Source organism: Vulpes lagopus, chromosome 4, assembly GCF_018345385.1.
Source record: "Vulpes lagopus strain Blue_001 chromosome 4, ASM1834538v1, whole genome shotgun sequence".
Classification (NCBI taxonomy): Eukaryota; Metazoa; Chordata; class Mammalia; order Carnivora; family Canidae; genus Vulpes; species Vulpes lagopus.
Genome location: NC_054827.1, coordinates 131,254,219 through 131,273,761, shown reverse-complemented (window position 1 = coordinate 131,273,761; position 19,543 = coordinate 131,254,219). Strand labels below are relative to the sequence as shown.

General features: G+C 49.9%; 1 protein-coding gene across 4 annotated transcripts in view; it reads left to right on the top strand.

Moving 5' to 3' along the window:
* EVC2 (EvC ciliary complex subunit 2) overlaps positions 1–19,543 on the top strand; it is a 128,066-nt gene that overhangs the window by 4,212 nt on the left and 104,311 nt on the right. For all 4 annotated transcript variants that reach the window (XR_005987446.1, XM_041753326.1, XM_041753323.1 and 1 more), the window contains exons 2-6: positions 2,891–2,945; positions 6,581–6,747; positions 9,890–9,958; positions 11,700–11,886; positions 16,891–17,000. Coding sequence is in view for 3 of the 4 variants with exons in the window: in XM_041753326.1 (XP_041609260.1) it covers positions 2,891–2,945; positions 6,581–6,747; positions 9,890–9,958; positions 11,700–11,886; positions 16,891–17,000 (588 nt within the window). In the remaining variant the exon portion in view is untranslated. The remainder of the gene's footprint in view (positions 1–2,890; positions 2,946–6,580; positions 6,748–9,889; positions 9,959–11,699; positions 11,887–16,890; positions 17,001–19,543) is intronic.

The following is a 19,543-nucleotide window of genomic DNA, read 5'->3' as shown; positions in this document are numbered from 1 at the left end:
CTTTTCCCCGTTTCTGTGCTATGCTTCTTAGGAGGGCACAGCCTGGCTCTGTGCTGTTATCATGAGATTTTTCTCCTGCCAGATGGCAGCAGAGACTACTCTTGAGAAAGAGGTGCCTCTTTCTGCTTTGTGGAAGACACTTTCTGGACGTGGTGGCCCTGCTGGCCACACGCTGCTGTGTAAGAAGACTTGGGTCCCCCCACATTAGGTATGAGGGGCTGGGAAGACCTGCAATGCAGCTCCGAGACATGGCTCCTGCTGCCCGGTCTCTGTTACTTTGGTGTGATGCAGATGTGTGCTTATGCTTGGAAGAGATGAAAGAGCACAGGTGGCATGGAGAGACCGGAGACTGTCCCTGCCCTGCCTGTGGGGACACCACTCCCCTCCCCAAGGCCACCAAGACTGACACTTCAGTACATCTTTCTAGATTTTTCAACATAATATATGGTCATGGCATATTAAGTCGTGTGCTGTTAATCATATAATTATTCATTAAATATATAATTAATATGAACTGCGTTATTAAACATCACGTATACTTTGTTAAACATAGAAATAAATATGTGTAAATAGGCATACAAGTAAAAATTACCATATATAAATAAATATATCTTTAAATGAATATGTAAACACAATTAGATACACAATAGACTTAAAGGATAAAAATCCATTTTTATTAAGTAGGATCATATAGTTTTGCAACCTAGTGATTTCACTTGAATCGTAATGTTTTTACTAGGTCAACATAGATCTTTATTTATTGGTTCCATTTATTCATGTTTGTAATGCTGATAAAACACACATCACCTAAAATTGACCATTTTAAACATCGTTCAGTATATGGTTCAGTACATTAAGTGCATTCACGCTGTTGTGCAGCCACCACGAACCTCCGTCTCCAGAACTCTTTGTCTCAGCACAGCTAGAACTCTGTGCTGGTGAAACACTACCTCCCCCAGTCCCCCTCCCGCGGCCCCCCTCCCACCGTCCCCTCCCCTAGCAGCACCACCACCCTTCTTTCTGTCTCTGTGGATCTGACTGCCTCAGGACCTCCTATAAGGGGAATCCTACATCATTTGTCTTTTTGTGCTGGCTTATTTCACCGAGCACGGTGTCGTCAGGGTTCGTCCATGTGGTAGCAGGTGTCAGAATGTCCTTCCTTTGAGGCTGAATAACTTTCCTTCGTCTGGATTAACTGTATTTTGCTTCTCCACTGTTCTGTCCATCTGTGGACACTTGGGCTGCTTCCACATCTTGACTCCTGTGACTCATGGTGCTGTGATACCTCATTGTGATCCCACTTCCAGCCCTTTAGGGTGTGCCCCTATGTGTTGTGTTGCTTAAAATGGGTTTTTTTGGTGACGAGTCTGGTGTGGACATGGAATAGGAAAAGCATGAGAAAGAGGAGGGGGCTGCTTGCATAGGTTCTGGAGGAGGGAAGCACGCTGCTCGGGGGCCACATGGGCAGAGGGAGAGAGGATCCTTGGGCAAGTTTCTCTGCGGGGATCCAGGGAAGAAGGGGTTTCACTGGTGATTTGAGTACCATGAGGTCACAGGATGGCAGGAGGGAGGCAGGAAGAGCTCAGGGCTGGGTCTCACGCAAGGCTGGCCAGGTCTGGCTTCTTCTCTGCCTTCTCTGCCTGTGTCCTCACCTGTCCCTGCATTTCCCATCACTCCCTCTTTGTCCCTCCATGAGTGGATGTCATATTCCAGCCCTGTGGACCGGCCTCTTCCTTATAGCTGGGAAAGCTGGTGTATGTCATCCCAGGAGAGCTGCTTCAGCCTGGGGTCTCTACAGAGTGAGTCTGAAACACACGGCTCTCAGTGGCCAAGGGCCCAGGCTTGTGTGACCACAGCAAAGGATATAGGGAAAGCCTTCCAAGTGGGCAGAGACAGTGGCCGCACAGTTTCCTCTCAACCCCATGCTCTGCCCAAGTGAGGGCTCTCCCAGCCATAGGAACTAGCTGGGGCCAGAATATCCCACTCAGCTCTTGTGGTCTTCACTGCCTGCACATATCCTTTCTCACTCCATTATGTGCAAACCAGCACATCCAGAGCTGGGCTGTGTGCGTTCAACGCTGGTTGTGGGACCTGCAGGGAGTTATCTAGTTATCTGTGTGTGGGGATCTTACTGTAAAGAGAGAATGATATTTCCCTGGCTTATCATAAAGACTATTCATATATTAGAGTGCGCAGCAGGGGACCCAGCTCATTTAGAGGGCTCCAGCCAGGGCAGTTTTTTTTTTTTTTTAATAATTATTATTATTGTATTATTTTCTAGTAGAAAGATCTGGGCCTTTCTGGAAGCTGCTATTTTACAAAGGTGGGCTGGGAGAGTTGGCCCAGCCCCGTTTGGACATGTGTCATCACTGAGCAAGGTGAAGCAAGCTGGGAGGAGGCTTTGGGGTCTTTACTTTTTTAGATTAGGGTCTGAGACACAGGCTGAGAGACTTGGCCAAGGACACACAGCAAGGGAATGGTTCCACCCACAACCTAGTTCTCTGGACTCCTTATCTGGTATTTTATGAGTCACTCCATAGGAACTTGCAAGGTCTGGGGAATTCAGAGGCTGGGGGTTCAACCAGTGTCACAGGGTTAGAAAGAAGCTGAGCTGGGATTCGAACTCAGGCCTGAGAACATGAAATTTTGACCACACAGTGCTGCCTTCCCGGACAGCTTCCCAAATGCAGTTACGACCAAGTTGCTGGCCATTGTGGGAAAGAGGAGGTAATCCTATATTCCTGGTGGGGATGGTCCACCTAGAAAAACTAATTTCAGATTCCTGGATAAAAGCGCAACTCATCTCTGTGTGAGCCATTTACGAGAAGACTTTCAATCACTTCTTAGGAGCATTTCTTCATTAGTGACTTTTGCCTTCTGAATTTTTTAGGACTTACCCCGTTTGATTTGGCGCAGCGTGGAAAGCTCTCGCTTTAAAACTGAAGGTAAGTTTTTCTTCTGCTTGGTTTTTCATTGCTTTGACTGCAAAGGAAAATTGGACCCTAAAGCCAAAACCCTCCTGCCTCCACCTCCTTCACACTCCACTGCTCTGCCTCCCTTGGGCAAATATGGCTTATCATCCCGGGACCCTATAGAGCAAGGGCAGTGTGTTGCCCCTCCAGCAGCTGGCTGGAGCTGTAGTGTGTGGAACAGGATTCCCAGTAAGGTGGCCTGTCCCTATTCTCCCCCGAAGGAGTCTGATGAATACAGAATGTGCAAAGACTACAGAATGAGTTTCCCGCGGCTGTTTTCACAAATCACAAACTTTGTGGCTTAAAACAATGCAGACTTAACTCTCTTAGTGTTCTGGAGGGCAGAAGTGTGGAACCCGTATAGCTGGGCTGAAGTCAAGGTGTGGGCAAGGCCGCACTCGCTCCGAGGCTCTGGGGAGAATGTTTGCTGCTTTTCCAGCATCCGTAGCTGCGCTCCTCACCTTCCTTGGATTCCGGCCCCTTCCTCCATCCTGGAGCCAGCAGGCCAGAGTCTTGCCTCAGTGGTCAGGTGGCCGCCTTCTCTTCTGCCTGTCGGTCCTCCCTCTGCCTCTGTCTCATAGGGACACCTGGGATTACATTTCCCACCCCCCTAGATAATCCAGGCGATTTCCTCCGATCAACAGCCTTAGTGTAATCACGTTTGGGAAGCCCCTGTTGCATACAAGGTGACATATTTACTGGTTCCCTGGACTGGCATCTGGGATCACTCAGCCAACCAGCCAGGTGATGGAAATTGAGCTGAAACTCACCTACGGAAAACAGAACTTGCTCATCATACACCTGAGCCACTAGGCGTGGGCACTGCTGGCTCCAGGGGCTCGGCCTGCAGGGGCTACGTCTTTCTCTTTCCATCTCAGCCCTGCTCTCCTGTGGTTCCCTCATTCCTGGGAGCCTTTGGGAGCAGTACAGAGGAAGACTTCCCAGTAGCTTGGCAGGAGTTCTAGGGAAGACCGGTGGGCTCGGCCTGAGGCCTCTCCCTGTCCCCAAGCCTGTCACTGGGGTTGGGGGGAGGAGTATTCTGTGTTCTGTGCCTCATTCTGCCTCCTGGGGACCGGGATGGGCTGGGGTCCAGGCTGGCCCGCAGGATGCTTATTGAGTAGAGGAGGTGCCGCAAAACCATCTTTCCACCCAGAGTCCGCTTGGCACAGATTGTGAATACACCTTCCTCAAAGATCCTGATTTATACCAGGGATAGACAGATCTCACTTACTTGGAGAATTAAAAAGTGTTTCCTTTGTCTTTTGTTACTCTCTGCACACTTTAAATTTTACAAAATCCAGTATTTTCTTTTGAGTAAAATAGATTGAGGTGATCTTACTGCATTCATAGAGACCTTTTATTCATTCAGTAGCCAAACTCGTTGGTGAAAGGGAGCCCAATGTGCTACTCTGTGACTGCACTAAGAGCAGGGGACGGGCATTAGGGCCACTAGGAGGGGCTTCAGGGAGGGCTTCCTGGAGGAGGTACTCCTCACAGAGTCCTGAGAACTGAGTTTAGCAGGGCAAAGGGGATGGAAGGAGAGGCTTCCAGGCACATGGCAACCAGAGGCAGGACCAAAGAACTGCACAGATGGTACACATGGGCCCTTGTGCTGATGGCAGGAATGGACGGACCGATGATATGCTGCGTGGTTATAGTCGCTTCGTAGCATGAATTTCTTCTGTACTGTCAACACCTGCCCTCATTTGAGTCTTCCTTAGAGCCCGTGGCCAGGCCTTTTGAGGACCAGGGGCCATAAACAGGTCACCAGAGATAAAACCCGGTTGTGGCCTTATGGTTTTATGTCCAGCAAGTCTACTGAGAAAGCACATGTCACATAGGCTGAGGGGCCAGGCAAGGGTCCAGAGATGGGCGTCCCGTCTCCTTGGCACCCATGTAATTTACTCAATACGTTCTTGAGTTAGCAGCCAGCCTGGGAAGGCGCCCACTTGCTTCCATGGAGAGTCCCGGTGTGCTCACCTTTATTCCCAGTCCAACGTCATGACCTGGCTCAACCACAGACACTAATTCAAAGACAGGATACTAATTTTATCCAGTTCTACATCTTTTTTTCTTTTTTTTCCCCCAAGTTTTTGTTTCTTCCAACCTTGATTTTAAAATTATAAGAGTTTTCAAAAGCACTTCTGGTATATGTTATGGTATCAATACACCATAACAAAGACTGAAAAATGAAGTCGTTCTTTTTTTTTTAAGATTTTATTTATTTATAAGTCAGTCGGAGAAGGACAAACATTATATGGTCTCATTCATTTGGGGAATATAAAAAATAATGAAAGGGAATAAAGGGGAAAGGAGAGAAAATGAGTGGGAAATATCAGAGAGGGAGACAGAACACGAGAGACTCCTAACTCTGGGAAACGAACAGGGGTGGTGGAAGGGAAGGTGGGCGGGGGGTGGGGGTGACTGGGTGATGGGCACTGAGGGGGGCACTTGATGGGATGAGCGCTGGGTGTTATGCTATATGTTGGCAAATTGAATTCCAATAAAATATATATGTATATATATATAACATTAACAGCTGATGGAACGCTTGTGCTTAAAAAAAATGATTTTATTTATTTATTCATGAGAGACACATAGAGATAGGCAGAGGGAGAAGCAGGCTTCTCTCCTGTGGGGAGCCCGATGCGGGACTCGATCCCAGGACCCCGGGATCATGCCCTGTCGCCAATAAAGTCATTTTTAATTAAATTACGGTTTGTGTCTGGATGGAAGGTAAATGTTGAAAAACATACAACAGTACAATCCAAGTCATTTGAAACATTTGAATTTCTGGCTGCGAGCACTGAGAACTCCGCAGCATGTTCACGTGTGGCCTGACATCTCCTTTACTCCTGCGGCAGCCCCGTCTCAGGGATATTTTAACCACATTCCCGAGTGAGGGAACCTGAGGCTCAAAATGTCTGGGACTACATAGACCGTCAGCACCCACTCCTGACAGCCCTGCCAGTACCGTTTCTGTGTTACCCACGGTGCTCATGATTTTTTGACATACATTGACATAGAGCAAATTCTAGAGGGAGCCGTTCCCGTTGGGTGGCTCTACCGGCACTGTGTCTAGCAGTGGACTCATCCTCCTCATAGGAGCCATCAGGACACTCACCCAGGGCCCATTCTGCTTGAGACAGTTCATCAGAAGGACCCAGTGGAGGGAGACCTATTTTTCTGTCCTGTTGGGTTAGGGAAACTGAGGCACAGGGAGATTACATGACTTGCCCAAGGACCCACCTAGTGGCAGCGTCAGGATTTGAACCCAGCACCATCTGATGCCCTGTGTGTAGGAATCACCCAGGTGGTCTGACTTAGTATATCTGAGGGGGGGTCCAGTAAAGTACCTTTTAGCCCACACCCACAAAGAGCAGCGCACACTTTGAGAAGCCCTCTCCTTAAGGCTCCCTAGCCTCCCACCACATGAGCATGTCACATCTTCCTGGCAAAGAGATGATAGGTCCTTCGTTCATTTATTCCTTCACTTGGTTATTTTCAGCAAACACCTTGTGGGGGCCTTCTGCGTACATGCAACCTGCCTCCCGCGTTCACCCCGATGTCTTACTGCCTTCCTGCAACATGTTTTTGCTGTTTTGTAGGGGGAGCACCCCTTGGAAGGAAATTCAGCAGGAAAAGTGGAGTCTTTAGCCCACTCCCAACTTCTGCAGCGTCCAGTGGGCAAGAGACTCAATCCATGGTTGCTTTTACTCCCTCATGGCCCAAGAAGACTTTGTTTAAAAGAGAGTCTCCTATAACATACCACCTGGTAAGTGACATGTTTGGTACTTTAACAGGATTCTCAGAAGTTGGAAAGAAACCGGTGTGGGGCCAACTGTGTATACCATGCCACAGGCTTTGATTCAGAAGAGCCTGTTCCTTCTCTTGGGCAAAGTACAGCTACTATTCCAAAGAGCTTTCTCTTCTGTATGACATCTAGTATTTAAGATGGACGGGAGGTGTGAACCTGAGCAGTGGGCTGCTGGTTCTGAAGCAGGGCTCTGGGTTCTTTTTATTATTATTTTTTAAGATTTTATTTATTTATTCATGAGAGACATACACACACACACACACAGAGAGAGAGAGAGAGAGAGAGAGAGAGAGACAGCCGGAGGGAGAAGCAGGCTCCCTGCAGGGAGCCCGAAGTGAGGTACCATCCCAGGACCTTGGGATCACGACCTGAGCCAAAGGCAGATGCTCTCCACTGAGCCACCCAGGCGTCCCAGGGCTCTGGGTTCTGGTCCACCTGGCCCCATGTGCTGCCAGCGGTCGTAAACACGCTGCGGCCGACAGCAACAGGGAGCGCTGACCAAGTATTTCCCCTGAGCCAGGCGCTGGGCTTAACACTTGATTTGCACGATCTCGGGAGGCCTCAATACAGATTCCCGCAACAGGTATGATTTTTATTCCCATTTTGCAGACAGGGACCAGGTTAGAGAGATGGCCAAATGTGTTGAGAGTCCTGCAGGTGAAGCAGCAGAGCCAGGATGCCAAGCCCCTGCCCTTTGCTGTGGCTCGACGTCCTGCTCTTGTGTTCCGTTCTGTTTTATGTGTTGGCATCATGTAGAGCTGGCTTTCACTTACAATTTCATGACCTTAGATGGTGTGAGAGCCACTGAGCGCGGCCAGCAGGCTGCCGTGGCCATGAGCCCCTGCTTGACTGCCTGCTGGGTGGTTGAATTAGTTTCTTAGAGCTGCTATAACAAGGAACCACCAACTTGGTGGCTTAAAAGAGTGAGATCATTTTATCACGGGTCTGGAGGCTAGGAGTCCAAAATTAGGGTGTTAGCAGAGCCATGCACCCTCCAAAGACTCTCTCCAAAGGGGAGGATTTTTTCTTGTGTCTTCTACCTTCTGGTAACTTCCTTAGCTTGTGGTCACATCATTTCAATCTCTGCATTGGGACTCTCGAGAGAAACAGACCCAATCAGAGTTATGTGTGTGTAGACAGAGAGGGAGGGAAAGATTTATTTTAGGGAATTGGCTCATGTGGTTGTGGGGCTGGCAAGTTCAAAATCTGCAGGACCAGCTGGAAACCCTGGGATGAGCTGATGCTACAGAATTCCTCTTCATCTCAGAAGGTTAGTCTTTTTTGGTTAAGGCCTCAGCTGACTGGGGGAGGCCCACCCACATCATGCAGGCTCATCTGCTTCACTCACAGTCCTTGGGTCTCAATGCTAATCTCATCCAACAAATGCCCTCACATTAGCATCCAGGTGTGTTTGGTTAAATATCTTGGTGTCTCAGCCAAACCTGCACATGAAGTTTACTATCATGCTCTATCTTCACATGGGCTTCTTGTGTGTTTGTCTTTTCCTTTTCTGTCACTCATATGGACATGTGTCATTGGATCCAGGGGTGGCTGAAATCTAGAATGACCTCATCTTGAGATCCTTAGCTTAGGTATGTCTTCAGAGACCCCTTTTCCAAGTAAGATCACATTTGCTGGGTCCAGGGGTCAGGATGGGGACCTCTCTTTTTTGGGACCCACCATGCAGCTCTCCCCCTCTGCCCCCCACTCCCCCACCCCGTGATCACTCTTGGTCTTTACAGTCCCCTGTGGCAAGGACAGGTGACTTGTGGCCTTTCCTATCACACTTGATGCTCTGTCACCCGTCCTGTGTGTATTTGCTCAAAAGCTGTGTTTAGTAATGCTCAGAAGAACAGAAAGCCAGGTGCCTGCCCAAGGGCTCTTGGACTCAGGGTGCTGGCATTTGGGAGGTGGTGGCTGGAGAGCACACTGGGGTCCAGGGCCTGGGCACCAGGCTAATGCTGGCATGATGCTGCATGCACATTGTCTACATTGTCCTAGGAACATGGCTTCCCTTCTCTGCTGCCTTATTTCTGTGCAATAAGAGGGTCATGCTCTGGAGAGGGGATGTGTGGAAGAATCATAGTACATGGAGTCACACAGCCAGAGTAGAGTCCTAGCTTCCTGCCCGTGTGACTTTGGGCAAGTGAGTTAACCTTCCTGAGCCTTAAGTTTCCTTTTTTTTTTTTTTTAGCCTTAAGTTTCCTTATCTGTAAAATGGGAGCAATAGAACCCATGTATGTAAAGGGATGGACATATGGCTGGATTTGGGAAGTAACAGCCACTGTTATGATGATTGTATCACTAAGGGCTGCCTTTGTTGACACATAATGTCCCACAGGTGGGCAGGGCAGAGGGCGGGAGGTGTGGCTAAGGACAGCTTCCCTGGTGTGAGGGGTCAGAGTCCGATTCAGTTTAAAGGATACGTGGGTAGCATGAGGACCATGCCCTGGGGTCAGGGGGTGGGGGACAAAGGGTGGATGTGGCAAGGGAGAGACCAGCAGATATGGGTTGTGATTATGAGGGGCAGTGGGAGCTGGCATCCGGTGAGTGGGCCCTGGCTTTCCTCTGGGATGTTACAGGGGAGCACAGCAGAGATGGAGGAGGCCAGACCTGGGGGGATCCCCTGCGCGGATGGTGTATCAGCGGCTCCAGTGCACCGTGATCCAAGCTGGCTTGGCCACTGCTCTGTGTGGCAAGTGGACCCCATCAGCCGGTGCCCCAGGGCCACGCAGGGCACATGAGCCATTGCTGTGGGATTTTCCCATGCCCTTGCTCACATTCCTTTTGTCAAAGCATCATCTCCAGCATGCTGGGTCCCCATGCATCCCCCAGACTAGGAGAGACCTCCGGTATGACCACATGCCCACATCCTTTGTTCCTCATGGGCTTTATGTTCTGATCCTTTCAGTAGGCTCTTAAAACATTCAAGATTACTTAAGGCAGTTATTAAACTAGAAGAAGTAAATCTGTATCCTTCCTTTAAAAGTTCGTGTGTATTTATGTATCTTTTACTTTTTTTTAGATCAAATGCTTTTATGAAACATGGGTAGCGCGCATTTCGTTTTTAATCATTTAATCATTTCTGTATTTTTTGTAGTATGGCGACATCTCAAGAGATGTGCAAGGAACTGCTGAGGATGGAGTGATTTTTCAGAAATGTGCAGTGGTAGGTATTCATAGGCAGCTTATAGTTGGAGAGAAAATAGTTGGATTTTGACCAAATCATGTCTTGGTAGAGTTATATATTTAGGACTGGCAAGTCATGGAGTTATCCACCCATGTCCAGACATACGAGGGATGAAGTGATGTACAAGGGATTTCCTGTTTCATATCATGGCACCAGGGCCAAGAGTTTTGGTAGCAATTAAACTCCCATTTGTGAAAATGCACTGTGATCATTTTGAACAGGAAAGAAAGAATGATGCATTTTCTTTCATTATTGATACGGTGCTTCACAGTTTAAAAATTTTATTCTCGTCTTTAAAGCCTCTGATCCTTACTCATCCTGTGAGATGGCATTTCACATTATCATTGTGTTGGGGGTCCTGGAGACCGCCCTCGGGTTCCATGATTCGCTGGTAGGACTCACACGACTCAGGAAAGCTGGTGGTCTCACAGTTACGATTTATTACAGCAGAGGGTGCATATTAAGGTCAGTGAAGTAAAAGGCACCTAGGATGGAGTTGTGAGACCAGGCGCAAGCTTCCCCTTGTCCTGCCCTGGCAGAGTAGTGAGGCTGGTGTTTCATTTTCTGGAGCACTGACGTGTAACTTCACGTACCAAGTATTGTCCACCAGGGATGCGTACTCAAACCTTGATGTCTGGGGGTTTTGGTGCAGCCCATCATGGAGGCATGCTGTGTCCATGCAGCTGGCCTCAGTAACTGGTCTCCAGCTCAAGGTCTCCAGAGGTCACCTTGACACAGCTTGGCTCACGGCCCCCACCTCTAAGCATCCTGTTAGCACAGACGGCCTGTTGGGGCCCAAGGCCACAGGTGTATAAGGTGCTCTTCTCACACAAGATAGTCCAAGGGCTTTACCTCCCAGGAGTTGGCCAAGGGTCAGTCCTTTCTTTGAGGTGTGCAGGGTCTGGGCAGTGCACACCTGCAGAGTTAACCCTCTGCTGTACAGCCCTCGATTTATCTCAGGCCTTCAGCCGTCCTGTTCCCCTCCCTAGATACAGTGCCGGAAACTGGTGCTACCAGTTTCTCCTACGTCCTCCTAGGGATGTTTCTGCCATATGTGTGAGTGTGTGTGCATGTGTACCTGCATATATAGACATTGTTTCCCTCTTTCCCCAGCTCCTGCATCCCTTCTGGCAGGGCTGGATGAAGGTGGGGCAGGGGAAGTGGGAAAAGCTTATCAGAGAGTGGGAACAGGGCACGGTTGCAGAGGCCAGGCAGAGAGCTGAGCTGCTTGGGCCACCAGACCACTTGCAGCAGCCGAGCCGTTCAAACCCACGACCAAGCAGAGCCCACCTGAGGGAGGCTGGCCTGGAGGCTGGACACTGACTTGCTCAATCCTCGAGGTCACATGGCAGGCAGATGCCCTGGGCAGGGCACTGGGGCTGGGCTTAACCTACAAAATGACAGCACAAGGAGCCTTTGTCTGCATTTCTTGGTGACACCAATCGCCACAGTCTCCGCAGCCTGACTGTGGTTCTGTGCTTCAATATTTTTTCTTCTGTTTCTCTGTAGGAATAATCTCACTGCATTTCAGGGTCCCAGTTACTTTGAAACTGTCACCAAGCAACAGCTTAGTGAGAATGAGTCAAAACAGTCCTGGGGCCTTTGAAATCCCATCGGATAAATTCTCAGGCACTCCTTCTGCCTGAAGCTGAGCTGGGGGTCACGTTAGGAGGTTGGACTTAGCAGCAAATGACAGCCCTCCTGTCATCTCCTGTCCTAGGTGTCCAGGCAGAGCGAATTGCAGACAGCTCAGGTGAGACTGCTCGTGGACAACACCAGGACCCCTGCGGCCACCAACCTCTCAGACCTGCTCCTGCTCGACAACATCACTGGCCTCTCCATTAGGGGGTCGACCGGAAACAAGACCTCGGCAGGATTCCAGGCTTTCAGAAAGAAGTTTCTGCAAGGTAATAGCAGTGATAGCAGTGTATCAAGTCAAGGAGGGAAAACGAACATAGATACTGACAGAGCGTGTGATGCACAGCAGACGTGTTCTTAAAACACGTGACGTGTGTTCGCTCACAACGGACTTTATGATCAGGTATTGAAAGAGGAGTCACCACTCAATACCTGCACCCAAAAAGCTGGATTTATAATTTAGGTTAGAGAGAGAGGTGGGATTTAGGGGAAGAGTTTTTAAGAAGTAGGTATTTTTATTATATATTAATTTTTATTATGAAAAATTTCAGACGTAACCGAAGATAGAGTTCAAGTCTATCCCTTGCCAGATGATGAGAGTTATCCCTCAGGGAAATGCACAGCTTCTGTTGGGGTGTGCTGGGTCCAGGTGGGAGTGGTTTGACACCAGCCCTGGAAGCATGTGCACGAAACCTTCCTGCACGTTCTAGTGTGTCCACCGGAGTACCTCCCCGCTGATGGGCTGGCTTTCAGAGCACCATCACTGGATGGCTTTAGAGGTGTGTTTCCTGAGGAACATTATCATTGGTTTATTAAGCAGATTTAAGTGAATTCTGGGATTGGTTGTTACCATGACTTCAGGACTGTCCATTTTCTTGGGAGGGTGAAATATCTTTGACTCTGGGTACCCATCTCATTTACAGAGGAAAAGACTGTGCACCCTGTACCCATTACGCTGTAGTGCCTGTCATGTGCTCAGGACTCACTACTCCGCTTCCCTGTGATGGCCCATATTGCTCACCAATCATGCCACACGCTCTCACTGAGCCTAGACAGGGCCTCAGAGCCCTTCTTGACCTTGACTGTTGACAGAAGCTGCCAACAGAGTTGGCCCACAAGCAGCCACCTCTTTGCTGGCCGTGGTTTCAGCAGTGTCATAAAAACTGTTAGGATGTGTCCCAACCAAGTGATCCTCTGTGCCTTCCCTCTAAGAAGGATATTTAGATATTTGTATATCTAAGATATTTGTATATCTAAGATAGATATTTGTATATCTTAGATATTTGTATATCTAAGATATACAAATAAATCCCACCAGTCCTTAAGCTAATGTTGAGAGACCAGGACATGGGGCCATGAGCAGAGTCAGAGCAGAGACCAAGTGAGGTGATGTGCCCTGGCTCTGCCTGGGTCCCTCCCCTCACCCTCCCAGCCCCTGGTCCAGCAGGCCTGCCTCTCTCCTCTCAGTTCCCCAGTGGCTTCCAGCATCTGTGCTCCTGCCAGACAGACCACACTCGTCACTTTCCCCCGCCTGTTAGCTCAGCATCCCCTGTGCCCCTGTGTCTGCTCGGGAGGCCCCCTCCCCTCCCCTGCACATCACTTACCTGCCCTCCTGTGCTTTGCCCAGCTTGGGGCCGCGTGCCTGTCCACACTGCATTCTGAACCCCACCAACCCTGACTTTTGCCTGCCACATGTCCCCGACACCAGCCTCCTCTCCGTGACTTGGGACAGTGACAATGCCTGCTTCAGGATACGGCTGTAAGGAGGAGGGGGTTAATGCACGGAAAGCCTGACCTACAGAAGCATTCCCCATGCCAGTAGCGATTTTGTGGTGATTGTTTTTATTCTGCATGTGTGTGTGTGTTTGGGGGGGTGTCATGTGGAGCACAGGTGATGGCCCCAGCGGAAGTGGCATCCTGTTCATTCCCCGGGGGAGTGGGTGCAAGGCACCCCCGTCATCCTCAGCCTCCTGCTCTGGGCATCGCAGGCCATGAAGTCTCCTCTGTCTGCCTCGGGGCACCCTGTGGGGTCCATAGGGCTGGCACACAGCGGCACGCTGTGCAGGCAATAAGCCACTGTGCCAGGGTGAGGGACCTTCACTGTGGTATCATCTCAGTCATTTTGGTCATGCTGCCTTTGTGAGTCTCACGATTTACCATTGCGTAAAAATAAAATGAAGGTGTTGAGGATTTTTAAAATAAAAATCCGGGTGGTTCCATAGGCTCAGCACTCATTATTCCTCTGCCTTTACGTTTTGTTTGTTTGTTTGAGGTCTCAGCACGTTGGGCAATGAAGCACCTGATAGCCTATGAGGGGCTAACCCTGAGCCCTGTGGCAGCTGTAGGCAGAGCTGGAGCACAGGCTTAGGGCAGTCAGGTGGCCCTGCTCATAGGCTGGCAGAGCAGGGTGGGCGTTGTCACCCACTGGCCACTGCAGGCGGGCACTCTTAGCCAGCAGCCCACTCCCAAGGTCAGATGGGCTGACCTGCAGTGCCCACCCAGACCTCCCAGCGGGTGGGGTGCCCTGCCGGGTGAGGAAGGGGCGCCCTATGTCAAGAGTTTTGCAGTGACCTCAGGGGACAACCCTGACTTCATCTGCAGGAAGATCCTCCAGCAGTGACCTGCCAACACCTCCCTTTTGCAGATTCTCAGGGAAAAGTGAAAGGTCTTAGGAACGAATCCCCTACAAATTGAAACCCAAATATATTTGAGGCTATAAGGAATTAAAATCTGAGATCAAAATATTTGCTTTTGTAAGTTTGAAGTCCAATATTTTCAAATTAAATTAAAATTCCCCATACTCTCTCTTCCCAATATTTTATCCTATCCACCCCCCCTCCCCAACACACACACACATATACCACCCCCCGCCACTGCCCAGAGGTTTGTAGCTGTCAGGAAGGGGTTGTGGTTCCTGCAGCAGCAGAGTGGTGTAGCTCCTTTGTCTTGGGAGCTGAATAAATTGAACACCAGGTTTCTCATGTGCCTTACTTCTTCTTTTTTTTTTTTTTTTTTTTTAAGATTTTATTTATTTGTGAGAGACACAGAGAGAGAGAGAGGCAGAGTCACAGGCAGAGGGAGAAGCAGGCCCCACACAGGGAGCCCGATGTGGGACTCAATCCTGGGACTCCAGGATCATGCCCCGGGCTGAAGGCAGGTGCTCAACCACTGAGCCACCCAGACATCCCTGTGCCTGTTTTTTTTTTTTTAATAATAAATTTATATTTTATTGGTGTTCAATTTGCCAACATACAGAATAACACCCAGTGCTCATCCTGTTAAGTGCCCCCCTCAGGGCCCGTCACCCAGTCACCCCCACCCCCGCCCTCCTCCCCTTCCACCACACCTAGTTCGTTTCCCAGATTTAGGAGTCTTTATGTTCTGTCTCCCTTTCTGATATTTCCTACCTATTTTTTCTCCCTTCTCTTCTATTCCCTTTCACTATTATTTATATTCCCCAAATGAATGAGAACATATAATGTTTGTCCTTCTCCGATTGACTCACAGGAGAGCATCCTGTGTCTGTCCCCACAATGGACTAGGACTCACAGTAAGAAGGAAAGAAATACTGATTCATGTACGACATAGATGAACCTTAAAAAAAATCTGCTCGGTGAAATAACTTGAACATGAACAACATGTATTATACGGTTCCATTTCTAGGAGATGTCCTGAAAGACAAATCATGACTCCCCTTACCCCCAAACCAGATTAGTGGTTGCCTAGGCCTTAGGGTGGCTGTGGAAAGTGACTGCCTTTGGGCATGAGGTTTCCTGTTAGGGTGACGGGGATGTTCTGAAATCAGATTGTGGTGATGGTTGCACAACTTTGAATACACGAAATTCCTTGAATTGCACACTTAAAACAGATGAACTGGGTGATACATAAATTTTATCTCAAAGCTGTTAAAAAAAAAAAAACAAAAGTATCATTCATAGCCTCAGCCCCATCACCACCCCTTCCAGACAAGAAGCCGGTGTCAGCTCTGGCAGGGCACAGCCGTGTCCCTAGGCCCAGCACTCCGCAGTTCCATGCGCTGTGGCTGAGGTTTGGAGGCGTCTGTCAGAACCGGGACAGAGGGGATCCCTGGGTGGCGCAGCGGTTTGGCGCCTGCCTTTGGCCCAGGGCGCGATCCTGGAGACCCAGGATCGAATCCCACGTCGGGTTCCCGGTGCATGGAGCCTGCTTCTCCCTCTGCCTGTGTCTCTGCCTCTCTCCCTCTCTATCTGTGTGACTATCATAAATAAAGAAAAATTAAAAAAAAAAAAAAAGAACCGGGACAGAGATGTGCCTTTGGGTGGGAGTTTATGAAGTGGCTTCGGGCTCAGCCGGGTGCCTGGAGCCCACCTGGGAAGGTCAGCTCAGCAGGAGGTGGGCAGGATGTCTCCAACATCAGATGGGAGGGTCTCTCCAGGAGACGGGGCTGAGAGCGCAGCTGCCTCTTGCAAAACAAGAAACCTATAGTGGTGACCTCTCCGTCCCGGCCACCCTCGCCTGGGGTTCCTCTCTTTCCCAGCTCTTTGTTCACCTTGGGCCCTGAGTGCAGCCTGTGTCTGGGAGCAGAGCTGCCTTCTCTGGAGAGCCGGGGTTTTCGGAGAGCTTAGAGCTGCAAACCCTGTGTCCCAGGGAAGCTTCCCCTTAAATACAAAGTTACATTTTGTAGTGAAGCAATCCGAGGGCCAGCTAGATAGAGACCACAGAGCTGGAGGGGGCCCCACGTGAGCCCACAGTGCCACATCCCGCCTCCTGGAGCCCCTTCTTGCTGTGCTCACAGAACCCGCTGCCCGGAGGGGTCAGAGTAGTATAGTACTTGGTGTCCATCTGCCCACCGAGGCCCAAAAGTCCCATGAAGACACTTTTCTTTAGTTGTGTGAACAGGAATTTGGGGGAATAAATAGATTCCTGCCTTGATACTGGATTTCCCAAATGTGGGAGTTAAATGTGCCCGGGTTAGGAAGACTGAGCCACCCAGTCCCAGGCAGTGCTGGATGGGGCAGGGGGTCCCCAGGTGAGACAGCACAGGGGCAGAAGGGGGCCACCCTGGCTCCTCGCACCCGCTGACAGCCTCTTCAGCTGAAAACGAGGGGCCCTGTGAGCGGGCACGCACACTTCACCGTCCCCACCGCTGGCCCCTGAGCCCCGAGCGGCGCCCCTGCTGTCCACGGCGGCTGTGAGAGTGGTTGTGTTGGCGGCCTCCATTGACGTGGGGCTCCTCTGGGGCACGGCGGACCCATGCGCCCCTCTCCACTCACGCCTGCTTTCTCTCTGAGCAGTGGGAGACTCCTTCTCCGTCAGCTACACAGCCTCCATCAAGGCCGGGGAAGTGGGCGGCGGAGAGGTCCTCCTGCTTCCTGCCCAGCTCACCTTTCAGAGCTCCGCACAGGTATGTCCTCCTCCCTTTGCTTTCTGTGTCCTCACTGTTGTTTTAGAAGCTTTGACACTTAGAGCACGGTGTCTGGTAGCTCCTCCCTCCCTCCCTCCCTCCCTCCTTTCCTTCCTTCCTTCCTTCCTTCCTTCCTTCCTTCCTTCCTTCCTTCCTTCCTTCCTTTTCTCCTTCCCTTCTTCCTTCCCTCTCTCCTTCCTCCTTCCTCCCTTCCTTCCCTGCTTCCTTCCTCCTTCCTTCCTCCCCCTCCTCCCTTCCTCCCCTCCTTCCTTCTTCCCTCCTTCCTTCCTCCCTGCTTCCTTCCTCCTTCCTTCCTTCCTCCTCCTCCTCCCTTCCTTCCCTCTTTCCCTCCTTCCTTCCCTCTCTCCTTCCTTCCTCCCCTGCTTCCTTCCTTCCTTCCCCTCTCCCTTCCTTCCTTCCTCCCCTGCTTCCTTCCTTCCTCCTCTCTCCCTTCCTTCCTTCCTTCCCTCTTCCTTCCTTCCTTCCTTCCTTCCTTCCTTCCTCCCCCCTCCCTTCCCTCCTCCCCTCCTTCCTTCCTTCCCTCCTTCCTTCCCTGCTTCCTTCCTTCCTTCCTCCCCTCTCCCTTCCTTCCCTCCTCCCCTCCTTCCTTCCTTCCCTGCTTCCTTCCTCCTTCCTTCTATCCTTCCTTCCTTCCTCCCCTCCTTCCTTCCCTCTCTCTCCTCCTTCCTTCCTTCCTTCCTTCCTTCCTTCCTTCCTTCCTTCCTTCCTTCCTTCCTCCCTCCCTCCCTCCCTCCCTCCTTCCCTCCTTCCTTCCTCCCTTCCTTCCCTCCTTGTCTCCCTCTGTGATACTGAATTCCAGATGAGTGTGTAGGCCCAGAATCTCACACGCTCTGCTGTGAACCTGGCTCCCTTAGCATATCATTGGGACCTCTAGTAATTACTTAACTTCTGTGGGTCTGACATAGGGTTATTATAAAGATAAGCAATCAGTAGATTTAAGTTATTTTCACTGTGTCTTGCGTATAGTAAGCATTCAACCAGTAGTTCCTATTTGTATGAGTTTGCAATGAGCTGCCTTAACAAAGCTTCACAAGCTAGATAGCTTTAACAGCAAAAAAAGTCAGTTTTTTCATGATCCCGGAGGCTGGAATTCTGAGATCAAGGTGTGAGCAGGGTCGGTTTCTCCCGAGGCCTCCCTACACAGTGCATAGACAGCCTCTCTTCCCCATGTCCTCACGCAGGTGTCCCTCAGTGTGTCCTAATGCCCTCTTATTCCAAGGACACCAGTCAGATGGGATCAGGGCCACCATAATGACCTTATTTCAGGTTACTCTCCTCTGTAAAGTCATAAGGGAAGAGAGAAAAAAATCAAACAAGATGAAATTAGAGAGGGAGACAAATCATGAGTGACTCTTCACTGTAGGAAATAAACAGAGGGGCCCTGGAGGGGAGGGGTGGTGGGTGGGGTAGCTGAGTGATAGGATGAGCACGGAGTGTTGTATGCAACAGATGAATCACTGACCTCTATGTCTGAAACCAATAATATGTTATATGTTAATTAATTGGATTTAAATAAAGTTTTAAAAACTTATTAAAAACATTAATAAATAACAACAACAGAGTCCCTACCTCCAAATACACGTGAAGTGCTTAGGTGGCCAGGGCTTCAGCATATGGATTCTGAGGGGACATGATTCAGCCTGTGACACCATTACTGTTAGTATCTTCATGGTTCCTTCACCTTTTAATCTGTGTAGGCAGCGAACATGGTTGGTGTATGCCGTGCTGGGTGCTGTGCTGGGTGCCGTGCTGGGTGCCATGTGCATCCTGGAGATGCAAGAATAGGAGATGGCATCCTTGCCATCAAGGAGCTCATGCTCTAGTTACTTTGGTCATTCGGTTCTGACTTCAGCCTCTGGAGAAAGGACCTTTGACTAGATGGGGAGGGTGAGGCTCTGAGTGTGACAGCCCAGGTCACAGGACAGAATCCGAACTGGCCCACACAGCTGTGGCCCCTTCCATGCGAGGCTCAAGGACCTGTGTGTAGCTTTGCTGCTGCAATAAGAAAAAAAAAAATCTGAGACAAAATGAGATAAAAAGGAAGACTCCAAAAAGGTAAAGACCAGCTACAAGGAAACTATTAAATCAAACTGTCAGAAGAGACAAATGTCTCAGAAAATAATTAGGTACAAAGTCAGGAACAGAGGACAAAGAAAGATACAAAAATAGAGATAAAATCGCCCAGAAGAAATACCGCCCCAATTTCGGAGTACAGGAAACCAAGTAAGTTAAAATCAGAATTGAAGAAGGTGACAGAAACCAGCGGTGGAAATTCAGAACCTCAACAAAACTGAAAGTCTCCACCTCCTCCTGCCAGAGCTTTAGGACCTCAAGCCCCTGGAAGCACCTGGGGAAGGGGGTGGGGGTGAGGATGGAAGAGTGGAGTGGGAGGGGATGGAGGGGGGAATGGAGGGGATGGAGGAGGAAGATTGGGGGGAGAGATGGAGGGGGAGGATGGGAGGGAGGGAATGGAGGGGAGGATGAGATGGAAGGATGTAGGGGAGGATGGAGGGGAAGGACGG